The sequence below is a fragment of the Alexandromys fortis genome, unplaced genomic scaffold, assembly GCF_014885135.2.
Source record: "Alexandromys fortis isolate MF-2015 unplaced genomic scaffold, M_Fortis_MF-2015_v1.1 scaffold_91, whole genome shotgun sequence".
Taxonomy (NCBI): domain Eukaryota; kingdom Metazoa; phylum Chordata; class Mammalia; order Rodentia; family Cricetidae; genus Alexandromys; species Alexandromys fortis.
The window spans coordinates 6,741,411-6,753,611 of NW_026067968.1; the positions used below are offsets into that span (position 1 = coordinate 6,741,411).

The 12,201-nt window shown below is 48.7% G+C and overlaps 1 protein-coding gene across 3 annotated transcripts; it reads right to left on the bottom strand.

The window, feature by feature from the left end:
• Nucleotides 1-8,433: 8,433 nt before the first annotated feature.
• Bag5 (BAG cochaperone 5) lies at nucleotides 8,434-12,192 on the bottom strand. 3 transcript variants are annotated; one of them, XM_050154761.1, is made up of 2 exons: nucleotides 12,044-12,192; nucleotides 8,434-9,994 (listed from the first exon to the last, which is right to left on the bottom strand). In XM_050154761.1, the coding sequence occupies exon 2, from the start codon at nucleotides 9,967-9,969 to the stop codon at nucleotides 8,626-8,628; it is 1,344 nt and encodes a 447-aa protein (XP_050010718.1). In that variant the 5' UTR covers nucleotides 9,970-9,994; nucleotides 12,044-12,192; the 3' UTR covers nucleotides 8,434-8,625. The 3 variants fall into 3 exon arrangements, with proteins under 3 accessions (XP_050010718.1, XP_050010719.1, XP_050010720.1); XM_050154762.1 differs by lacking the exon at nucleotides 12,044-12,192 and adding an exon at nucleotides 11,696-11,974; XM_050154763.1 differs by lacking the exon at nucleotides 12,044-12,192 and adding an exon at nucleotides 11,564-11,702.
• Nucleotides 12,193-12,201: the final 9 nt, after the last annotated feature.

The following is a 12,201-nucleotide window of genomic DNA, read 5'->3' on the forward strand; positions in this document are numbered from 1 at the left end:
AGTTTAAGGGAGGCCTGGGTCTCAGTGGTTTACCCTAAAGCAACACCTGGTTGCAGGAAGGACCACAAACTAAGATTACCTGAGCACCACCCAAGAACAGACCATCCAAAGGAAATGTCTACCAGCACACACTCACCAGGACACTCCTAGACAAATGTCAGCTAATCAGGGGTCCTGAACCTCAGAAACCCCTCACCCCCACTTAACTACTATAAAAACCCAACTCCTCTAACTGAGCTCGGGGCTCTCCGTTTATTTCAATACGTTGGACATGCAGAGAGACCGAGTTTGCAAACCTGCATAAAGACTCTTTGCTTTTACATACGGGACTCGGTCTCCTTGTTGGCTTTTAGGGGACTTCATGGATTTGGGTATAACACTTTCTGAAGTCAAGTCAAAAATTCTTAGCCAGATCTGGGTATGGGGCACCCTTTAATTCCAGCACTCAGAGGCAGAGGCACGTGGGTCTCTGAGTTCAAGGTCAGCCTGGTCCACAGATCAAGTTCTAGGACAGAAGGGCTACACAGAAAAACCTGTTGGGAAGCTCCAGCCAGCCCACTCCAGACCCCGCCCCTGAGAAAGTCCTCCATCACAGCTTCTCCCCTGGACCTCCTACAGGCTGTTAAGTTCTGCCTCCCCACAGATCTGCCAAGGGCTTTTGTGCTCTCTCTCTTGCCTTCCTGAGAGCCACCCGGGAGTTGCTTTGCTCTGCTGTTTATTAAATATGGTTTTACTTATTTGTTTGATTTGACTTATTACTTCGGCGGAGGAACCCAATAACCGGGGACCTAATACTTATCAAAACCCTGTCTCAAAAAACCAAAAATGACAAAATTCTGGCAAACAACAAAATTTGCTATGAAAACAATACTCTCTTTTACAGGGATATTTCAAATAAGAATATTAAAGCAGAGGCTCAGCTGGTAGAGGGCTTGTCTGGCATGTATGAAGCCCACGGTCCAGTCCACAGTACTATATAAACTGGGCATGGTGCCACAGACTTGTACTGCCCGCACCGGGGAGGTAGAGGCAGAAAAATCCCCAGCAATTTTGGGGACCCCAGCAGTCTCAAATGAGGTAGAGCTGAGGACTAGAGCTAGTGTTGCTTTCTGAACTCGGTGGGCCTTGGCAATGTGTGCCTGCAAATACGAGAATTTATGTATACACATACAAGACGACATGAGGTAAAATAATGAAGAGCCGTGCTTGAGGCCAGGCCCTGTGCATAGATGGCCTAATTCCTTCTCTGATATTTTCTGGACTCTCAAACAAGACCACAAACCTTTGCGTAAAAACATCTTAGCTTCTCTTGTGGCCTGTGCTTTTACCTCATCAGCTATAACCAACCCTGTGCATATCGGGAGCCACTCCGATCCATTTACCAAGAAAAGTGGTTCTCAGCAACCTTTTGAGATGTTCCCAAGGAAGCCACTGAAACCCTTGAGAAGCCCACAACCACCACACGAGTAAGGTTATCTATTCCCTGAGGCCTTCTCTATTAATCCCAATGTTTAACATGTTGTTTATATTTTCCTTTCTAGTATACTACAACTCTGCCATACTGACTTGCCCTGAAATTCCTTTCTATTAAGAATCCCCAGCTACTAGTTCCGGGACGGGCACCAAAGCTACAGAGAAACCCTGTCTCAAAAAACCAAAAAAAAAAAAAAAAAAAAAAGAATCCCCAGCTGGGCGGTGGTGGCTCACACCTTTAATCCCAGGACTCGAGAGGCGAGGAAGGCAAATTTCTGTGAGTCTGAGGCCAGCCTGGCCTATGTGGTGAGTTCCAGGACAGCCAGGGCTACACAGAGAAACCCTGTCTCGAAAAATAAAAAACAAAACAAAAATCAGGAGCCGTGAGGGTCCTCATTCACGTGGCCCACTGTCAATCTTGACAGTGTATTTGCTATAACCTGTACATCGTTTCACTTCAGATAGTCGACTGCTTCTTCTACAGATGCGAGTCCCTGTTTTCCACTCTTTACATGAGAGGCCAAGAGCCCAGCCAGCAGTAACACACAGATGAAAAGAGTGGAGTGATGGGATATGCCCTGCTGCCCCTGGGTCCTGTGTGAGCACCTGGGGGCGGGGGCCTAGAGGATGCCTCTCGGTCAGCAATGAAGCCGCAAACAGAACTGGGCCAAAGGTGAGGTGTGTGTGTGGGGAGGGGCCACAGGGAACCTAAGCCATGTAGGCTGGGAGGAAGGACAGGAGTGTGGCTGTTGGGTGGAGACAATCCCTGGAGAGCAGGTGAGGGTGGCCTTCACTGACCCACATGGGCTGGTCACTGCTCTGCTGGAGACTTGTGGCCCGAGCCCCTCAATAAATGACAGAGCCGTTGCCCATCCCTGGGTATGGTGATATGGTCACGACTTTGTGGCTCTGGGCTAGCCCTCTCCAGCAGACAGCAAACTCCACACAGTTGAAATTAACAGGTGTTGCTCTCTTCCAGAAAGCCTCCCCAGACTTCCCGACACACATGACCCTGCATGGCAGTCCTCATCCCAGGGGGTTGAGGGGGCTCACTTGTACCTCAAACTGACACTTTGAACCTTCCTGACAATTATTCTGTACCCTCTCGTGCACACCCAGTTGAGCAATTCTGTACACCAAGCCATTTCCTGCCCTTTGGAATCAGTTCCTCCCACCCACCTCTTGGTTTTCCAAGATAGGGTTTCTGTGTAGCCCTGGCTGTTCTGGAACTCACAATGTAGACCAGGCTGGCATCGAACTCACAGAGATGCTCCTGCCTCGGCCCCTCTCCCCCATTGCTGAAATTCACGGCATGTAGCATAGCCGCCCAGCCATGGAATCAGTCTTAAATAGAGTAGTTTTGACACAATCCCTCCCTGATCATCCCAGCCCCTAAAAACAGCATTTGTTTGGGGGGGGTGTCAAGGCACAGACTTGAGTTTTTTCTAGGTGAGTTTATTTTTTAATATTTATTATGGCCGGGCGGTGGTGGCACACACCTTTAATTCCAGCACTTGGGAGGCAGAGGCAGGCAGATCTCTGTGAGTTCGAGGCCAGCCTGGTCTACAGAGGGAGTTCCAGGACAGGCTTCAAAGCTACAGAGAAACCCTGTCTTGAAAAACCATATATATATAATGTATACAGTGTTCTGTCTGCATGTATTCCTGCAGGCCAGAAGAGGGCACCAGACCTCATTACAGATGGTTGTGAGCCACCATGTGGTTGCTGGGAATTGAACTCAGGACCTTTGGAAGAGCAGTCAATGTTCTTAACCTCTGAGCCACCTCTCCAACCCTTTATAGGTGAGTTTTAAGGCCAGAACCCAACACTGAATAGTGAGGTAGCTGCAGCAGAGGCAGGGTGAGACTGTCAGCCTGGAGGTCACCTGTCCCCATAGGCATGTCTAAGGGACTTATGCACATGGGGCACTCGGCATCCCACCAGAGCTCCTGACAGGTGATGCACTCTGGAAATTCTCTGAAGCATCATAAAGGGCCAATAAAACCTCTTCTCTACTTAATTACTTAGCAAGTATCTTCTGAGTGCCCGCCAAGTATCAAGACACCACCCTAAAGAACAGCTCACCCCACAGGCATGTATGTGTCTGTTCCTACAAGGCCCTTGGGCTACAGTACAGAGGCCAGCTATACCTGAAAGGCGAGGCTGCGTGGCCAGGGACAAGCAAGCCAGTACTAGAATGGTGAGGACAGAGAGAGACACCTCCAGGTCAAGATGGGAAGAGGCAGTGTGGAGTAAAGCAACAGGGCCCAGGCCATGAACAGGCTGGCTGTCCGTGACTCTCACTTCTGCTCACTCAGGACTAACTACCCAGGTCCACGTCTTAGGACTGCACTGCAGAGCGTGAGATTGCAGACAACCAGCAACATTCATGTGGGAAGCAGGCAGCTTCAGGAAATGCTTACATATTCAGAGGCTTTTCTGTAGCCAGTGAGGTCAGTGGGGTGGATGGGCAGCCCGAGGCCCGTCTGGAGAGGTCCATGTGTCCTGAGTAGTCAGACACGAACCTCTGCAGGTGTGACTCACGGCTGGAAGACAGTAGACAGCAGGCAAGCCACAGCACTCTTGTCTCTGAACGGGACTCAACAGCTGGGAGCAATGTGACACCGCAGTTAGATGTTCTATTCGTGAGTCATCTGGCCCTTTGCCCTGCATTGTGGCACCGACTAACCCTCCAGCAGCCCAAGTTTAACAAGCTCACCAGTAGCTCTAGCTTTGGCAGAAAGAACTGTGCTGTGAACCCTGGCTTACTGGAGTGGTGTCCAACCCTCAACTTCCTTGCCAGTTCTTACAGTGGGAGCTGTCCCAAGCCAGATAGCCATGCTGTGCCTTAAGTTGGTGGAATCATCCTCTCTTGGGGGACTGCACACTAGCCATTGCTCTGACTTCCCGGGGAAATCTGTTCTTTTTTTTTTTTTTTTTTTATTATGTATACAATATTCTGTCTGTGTGTATGGCCAGAAGAGGGTACCAGACCCCATTACAGATGGTTGCGAGCCACCATGTGGTTGCTGGGAATTGAACTCAGGACCTCTGGAAGAGCAGGAGGCAATGCTCTTAACCTCTGAGCCATCTCTCCAGCCCCCAAATCTGTTGTTCTTTTGGGACAGGGTTTCTCTATGTTGCCCTGGTTGTCCTGAAAGTCACTCTGTAGATCAGGCTGGCCCTGAATCCAAGAGATCCACCTGCTTCTAAAGGTGTGCACCACCACCACCCTGCCCCAGGTAAATTAATTTATATAGATCTGCACTTCGTGGTCCTGCCTTCCTACTGGTCATTGACTGAGTGACCATCTACAGATAGGACTAAACCTGCTGCAGGAGGTTCTAACTTAGAATGCAGGTGAAACACTGCATGGCACCTGGCCCATAGGAAAGTAATGGTAGCTTAACCAGGAAAGGATCTAATTATAGCATGGGAAATAGATGGTTTTAGACACGTCCCAACCAGGAAGGGTGGAACCCAGTCCTGCTTCCAGGACTGGACTGGGGCCTGCACAAGCTTGCTTGGGTGTTTCCCGCTCCAGGAAACTCTTGTGCCATGCTCAACTGTCTTGTGGGGCTGCTGGGCGTTCAGATCTGGGCTTGTCAGATCCCAGGGTGGCCAATTCCATATCCTTTATCTCCTAGACAGCGGTTCTCAACCTGTGGGTCTCAACTCCTTTTGGGGTTGAATGACCCTTTTACAGGGGCAGCATATCAGATATTTACATCACGATTCATAACAGTAGCAAAATTAGTTATGAAGTAGCAACAAAAATAATCTTATGGCTGGGGGTCACCACAACATGAGGAACTGTAATAAAGGGCCACAGCATTAGGACGGTTGAGAACCACTACTATATAGCTATCTGATTCTAGACAGAATAGCCCTCAACCTGGGCCAAGACCAGAGCCCACTCTCCACTGGTAGAGGGGATGTGGCATGTGTTTGGGGGGCATCAACAGGCTGAGCTTTCTTCTCGAGGATGATCTACCTCAGGAAGATCTCCTTCCTGCAAGGTCAACTCCTGTCTAACAAAGAAGCCAGGCCCATCATAAGCCCTGGGGTCTAGGGACCTAGCCAAGGCCTTTACTCCATACAATACTATGGTTAACTCTTAAGGAGTTGCCTGGCTCACCAGGGCATAAAGGGTTCCTCCCCAAAGTCACACAAAACATGAGGGAACAGGCAGAAGGTAGGTAGTGGCCAGCAGAGAACACAACATACACTTTGGACTCATATCCTTGTTCCACAGCAAGTAGAGCTAAGAGCTTTGGTTTATTTCAGTAATAATTAAGGGAGGGGCAAGCTTATGTGTTTCTGTCAAGAAAATACTATTTTATTTTATTTATTTATTTTTGGTTTTTCGAGACAGGGTTTCTCTGTAGCTTTGGAGCCTGTCCTGGAACTCCCTTTGTAGACCAGGCTGGCCTCGAACTCACAGAGATCCTCCTGCCTCTGCCTCCCAAATGCTGGGATTAAGAAAATACTATTTTAGACACACTAATAGTCACACGGTCAATAGTGATGAGGTGGGAACTAGTATACTGGAAACACTTCTGGATTGCAGATTATGCATCAAAACCACGGGGAGATGTTTCTGCATTATTTATTCTTATTTTATGTGCCATGGATGTTCGATCCCCTGAAACCAGAGTTATAGACAGTGTGAGCTGCCATGTGGGTGCTGGGAATTGAACTCAGGTCCTCTGGAGAAGCTGTCAGTGCTCTTAACCACTGGGCCATCTCTCTAGCCCATTTAACCAATTAAGGAAGATAATCCAATCAGTTAAAAACGGCACAGCCTTTACGGTCAGCTCTGGTGGCATACATTCCACCAGAATGTATATCCTTGAGAATAATCTTAATATTCTCAAGGCCAAGGCAGAAGGATCATAGAAAGTATGAAAAGGCCAGGGTTACATAGTGAAACTCTCAAAACAAACAAAAACAAAAAACCTAAAACCAATTTGCATGTACAGAATAACTGAGGTTCAGAAAACCAAAAAAAAAAAAAAACAACCCAGGGATGTTGCATTAAAGCAGCAAGAAGCCAAGTGTGACAGGGTACATCTGTGATTCAACACTTAGGGGATGGAGACAAGCAGGTCAGGAGTTCAAAACCAGCTTCAAATTAAAAAAAATTTACAAATGAGAAAAACTGGTCGAACTTCATTACAGCTAACCTATAGGCATTTTAAAAAGCAAAATAAAACATTAAACTGAACTTAGTAGACACATTTGTTCCATTTATTTAAAGTGACTTTGTCAGAAGACTCATCTAGGTGGACAAAGAATGAAGATGGTGAGTATTCCCAGGTATGACATGGTTTAATGCTGACAAAGGCCTCGCTTCTCACTTGCTGCAGTCTCTTCACATATGATCAGGGAACTGCTACAGTGGAGAGCTCAAGTTTAAAAAGTCCAGGAAGCAGCCACAGTGACACACTGGGTCCCCAGGGGGACAAGCAATCAGTCTGAACTTTACTAGTGTTCTTTATATGAGAGAATTGGGCCCAAGGAACTGTAACAGGAGCTGAAGTCTATCCCACCACCTCCAGGAGCAGAAGGATCCATGTGGAATCCCACTGAGGGGGAGGTGCTTCCTGTGCTCAGCAGGCTCCAAGCTCAGCAGTGTGGGGTGTCTTGGCAGGTCATAGAGACAAAACTCTGCTTCAACAGGACAATAGGCTGTTGAGAAGAAAGGCTGACGTGTAACCCTCAAAACAGTTAAGGAATTAAGAAACCCCGTGAAAGGTGCACCTGAAGGGACTTCCATGTACTGATTCCCCAGACAGTTCAGTTTAAAAACCCGCTGTCAGACCTGAAGGATGTTCTAAAGCCACGACGCAGGATTCTAGGGACTTTGCGGGAGGACTCACGGCCAGAAGCCCCGGGACCTACTGTTCTATGAGACGGTGCACTGAGGTTGGCTGTCAGAGGGTCGTGTAATGAAATGGGACATGGCATGGGGTCTGTTAGTAACGGTGCTGGCACCACACTGAGAAGGCGCTGCAGAATTCTGGAGAGTCTTTGTCTGTATTAGTAGATAACTATAATGTCGGACACATAGAAAATATTCACAGAAAGACACAGAAGGAAAAAAACAAATAATAAAACCCTTTATATACCCGACAGGTTGTAATAAATTTTCAGGAAAAGAGGAGTCCTTATGTCAATATCATCGGGTACCCCACAGCCTCACTCCAATTAGGTACAGATGATATTTGGGGTGCCAGCAGCAGTTACTACTGACAGCTGCAGAGACCCGTCACCCAAGATTACCAACAGTCTCTGGTATCATGGTGTAAATGATGTCATGTTTAACAGGCATTCTATTTCACAGCTGTGACCGACAAAGGAACCCATCTCATTTATGCTACAGACAGACGCTCCTCATCAGCCATTCCAGGTTTCATCCTCCGGCTACAGGGAGACAGCAATGGTTCTCTAGTGGTCTGCTGCCTTATTAACTAAGGAGAATTTTAGTTGAGATCTCACAAGCAAAAGTAACTTGAAGGTATTGAATAACTGATGATTTTTTCCCTTTCTCATGCAGTCTCAAATTTTTGGTTGTTAGGTCTCATTAATTTTTTGTGTGTTGTATACAAGATTCCCCGCCTCTAAAAGGAAAAGCATAGGGAACAATTTAAGCTCAACAAAAACGTTTATGAAAAAAACAAACCATCCCAATAAAAACCCCACCCCATAAGATGGGGAAGGACCAAACATGCCTTGTAACTTAAAAAAGGCCCAGTTTTGTTTACATAATAAAACATCTCTGTACTGTTTTTGTACTTGGACTTTATTCCCATTCAGCCCCTAAGTTTACCTAGAGTTAGACTCTCAAATCTGCATTTAATGCTTGCACAACCAGTCTAAAAATGAGGAATGCTGCCCTTTTCATGTTCCCATTAAAAACACACAAAATCAACACAAACCAGGATAATGAGCCAGATGGAAAAGTTAATGTGCTATAATGAGATTTGTTTTGCAACATCAAAAGCAGCAGAAATACTGAATAAAATTTGATTAAATCATAAATACTGAGATTGAATATGCACATAGAAATTACATTTAGGCTCCATGAGCTGAAAGCTCTCTAAAAGTAGATAAAGTGCGAACCAGCAAGATCAGGTAGGTCTTGGTCCATCAGTACTCCCACTCGTCGGACTTCAGGTCAAGGTAGCTGAGTATGTTCTGGGCCAGCTTCACAGCCTGTTTCCTGGAGGCCTTACACTTCTCTTCTCCCTGGGGGTCAACGGCGTCCAGGGCCAGCAGCTGTTTGGTCAGCAGCTCCTCCAGACGGATGTAGTTCTTATCAGTTCGGTTTCCACCAAATGAGAGGACTTCGCCCTGGATCTCTGACAGGTTTCCAAGGACACCCCACACAGCCTTGTTGGGGGGTGTCTCCTCGCAAGGGAACAGCCTCCTCTTCTCGAGCGCTTCCTTCAGGTCCAGGTATGTGATCAGGGTCTGCACTTCAATCACAGCTCTTCTTCTGGCTTCGCGGATGCAGGGGTTTTTCTCAAGACTCACTTCGTCTAGCTGTCCGATCAAGCCCTGAAGTTCTGTCTTGGAGCTCAGGTATAACTCAGGAGGGGTCTGTGCCTGCAGAAGTTCATTCTTTATTTCTCTCATCCTCTTGAGGACCTTTTCTATTTTTAGAATGGAATGGTTCTGGCCCAGGTCAAATGCATGTGTACTGTCAGCTTCCTCTTCTAAATCTAGATATTTCAGCAATTTGTTGATATCTTCCACCACCTCCCTCCGATAATTCCTGATCTCTGTACGCCCACACACATCCAAAGCATCTAGATCAGCAATCAACCCTGACAGCACGCACGATAAGTGCCTGCAAGTCTCAGTACTGTCCACGCCCATGAGAAGTGCAATCAGAGTGCCTCTGGCCTTGTTCACTTCACACATCACAGAATTGATCTTGGCAACGGAAGGATGCGCATCCTCAGAGAGTGGCAGGGAAGGCTGCTTCTTCACGCAGTCTTCAATAATCTCTTGCACTGCACAAATCTTGGTTAGCGTGTGGTACCTTGCTTTCCTCAAAGAGATCTTCCCTCCAGTTTTAACACGTGTCAGTCTCAGAATGACGTCCTGGATGCCTTCCTCAAATTCGTCAGTCACACAGTTGCCTCCACTGTAAAAGGGCACAATCTTTTCTTTCACAAGGGCCTGCGCTTCCTTAAAGATGTTCTGGATTTCAATGCGGTGTGGGTGGTTTGCATTCTGCTCCAGCTCTTTGAGAAGGCGTTCTGTCTCCTGTGCTGCCCTCTTCCTAGCTTGCTGAATGTCTCCTTTCCCTTCTGTATCTACAGAGTCTATTTCAAAAAGTTGTTTCGTCAGAATCCTCTCCAGTTTCTTGTAATTCTTGTCATTCGACAGGCCACTGAAGCCAACCACTTGCTGCTCTATATTCTTTACTTCCCTTTGGATCTCCTGAAGCCTACTAATAGAAGGGTGTTGGTTTCCCATATCCATACTTCTGTGTTCCGTTTCACAAGCACTGAAAGATAGCAAGAATAACTTATTACGGTCTCTGCAGGATAATTAGATCAACCCATTCTAAACTCGCTTTTAAAAGGCACACTTCCCTCCAGAGAACTTAGACAACATGCGGACACTAAGAGAGACTTACACAGATCTAATCTACATGGGAAGTAGAAAGTAGAAAAAGACAAGATCTCCTGAGTAAATTGGGAGCATGGGGACCTTGGGGGAGGATTGAAGAGGGGAGAGGCAGGGAGGGGAGCAGAGAAAAATGTAGAGCTCAATAAATATCAAAAAAAAAAAAGTAGGCAGGGCGATGGTGGCGCACGCCTTTAATCCCAGCACTCGGGAGGCAGAGGCAGGCGGATCTCTGTGAGTTCGAGACCAGCCTGGTCTACAGAGCTAGACCCAGGACAGGCTCTAAAAAGCCACAGAGAAACCCTGTCTCGAAAAAACAAAAAAAAAAAAAAGTAAAAAAAAGGGCACACTTTTTAAAAAGGGCTGATGGCACTATGGAGATAGCTGTCAGTCAAGTGCCCAAGTTGGAGCTCCAAAACACATATAAAACAGTCAGGGAAGGGCTAGAAAGAGGGCTCAGTGGTTGAGAGCACTGGATGCTCTCCAGAGGACCTAGGTTCAATTCCCGGCATCCAAATGGCGGCTCACAGACACCTGTAACTCCAGTTCCATGGGATCTGGTCCCCTTTTTTGGCCTCAACAGGCACACACGTTGTACACACACATAAATGCAGGCAAAACACCAATGCACATAAAATAAAATATAAAGGCCATGCAATACTTTTACGACCGGTGCCAGGGAGACAGAGATAGCTGGATCCCCGCGGTTCACTGGCTAGCTAGCCTAGCCTAAATGAGGAGCTTCAGAACAAAAAACCTAAAAAACAAAACAAAAAAAAGCCTAAAAAACATAGTAGAAGGACACCACAAAAATGATGGGGTGAGGTGAACTCTGGCACCTGGGCATGTACCAAATCACACAGACAAAAGGTTTTGTCATCGTATAGATTTAAAAGACACACTTGAGGAAAGAGAAGATTTGACATGTCAACTCTCTCTCCTAAAAGCACGTAACAGGAGCAAAACAAACCAAGCTGGGAGTGCTGGCGCATGCCTACACGCCTGGCACGAGGGAGACAGAGGGAGAGTTAAGGTCAGCCTGGGCTACTTAGCGAGACTAAGAATCAAAAGCAAACCGAATACAGGAGACCATGGCGGGGGTTTTCAGGACAGACAGAAGTTACTCAGGGTGCAGTGTGGGGTAGATGTCTGGCCTGTGAACTCTGTCGTCAACAAGAAAGTGAGCTGCACACACTTTCATCCTAGCCTGACCATCAGGTTAACAGCAACACCGTTCCCTCGGATCCCGGCATCCTAAACTAGGTTACGGAACCGGCAGGGTGCCCTTGTGGAAGTTAACAGTGGCTCTTCCAAACCCACAGGACCACCATTCTGCCAGGGGCCAACCTTCTTTTCAGAAAGGGAACTAAGCAACTTCCAAGTTCGCCCTCCCCCTCCAGCCCCCCGCCCCCGCAAAAACGTGACTGCGATGATCTCGGTCACTCGCCTCCCCGAAAGCTTGCTTAGAGCGTTCCCCACGCTGTTAGGTGTCCGTCGGACAGCTCACTTCCGGCGGGCAGGCCACCGAACTCAGTCAGCCCCCGGGGAGGGTGCGGGCCCGGCCCTCGCAGCGCTTTACCCCGGCGAGGTGTGCGTGGCGGCGGTCTTGGCTGCCGCGGAGGGCGGCGAGGTGGGAGATCGGCCCGTCACGGGGAGCGGCACCGGAGCGGGGCCCCCAGCGGCATCCCCCTCGCCCTTCCCGGCTAGGTCTGACCCGGGCGGCCGGTGAAGGGGCCGGCGGAGGCGGCGGCAGCTACTGGCCGCGGCGGCCGCTCCGGGGCGTCTCGGCCGGGCCCGACGCGCCGCCGCCTGACCTCACAATGGGCGCGGGGCGGGCGCGGGGCGGGGGCGGGGGCGGGGGCGGGGGCGGGGGCGGCGAAGCGCCCGACCGAGGAGAACGAAGCTCGCGCCCCCGCGCTGCGCTCACCTGTGCCTCCCGCGCCATCGCGCTCCTTCACCTTCGCTTCCGCGGCGTTAGCACCGCCCTCGCGGATCCGGCCACACAGCTCCGAGCCCGGGGAAAACTTCGCCTCGCCGCGTCCCGTCCGACACCCGCCGCCGTGATCTTTCTCTCAGGGAAAGTGC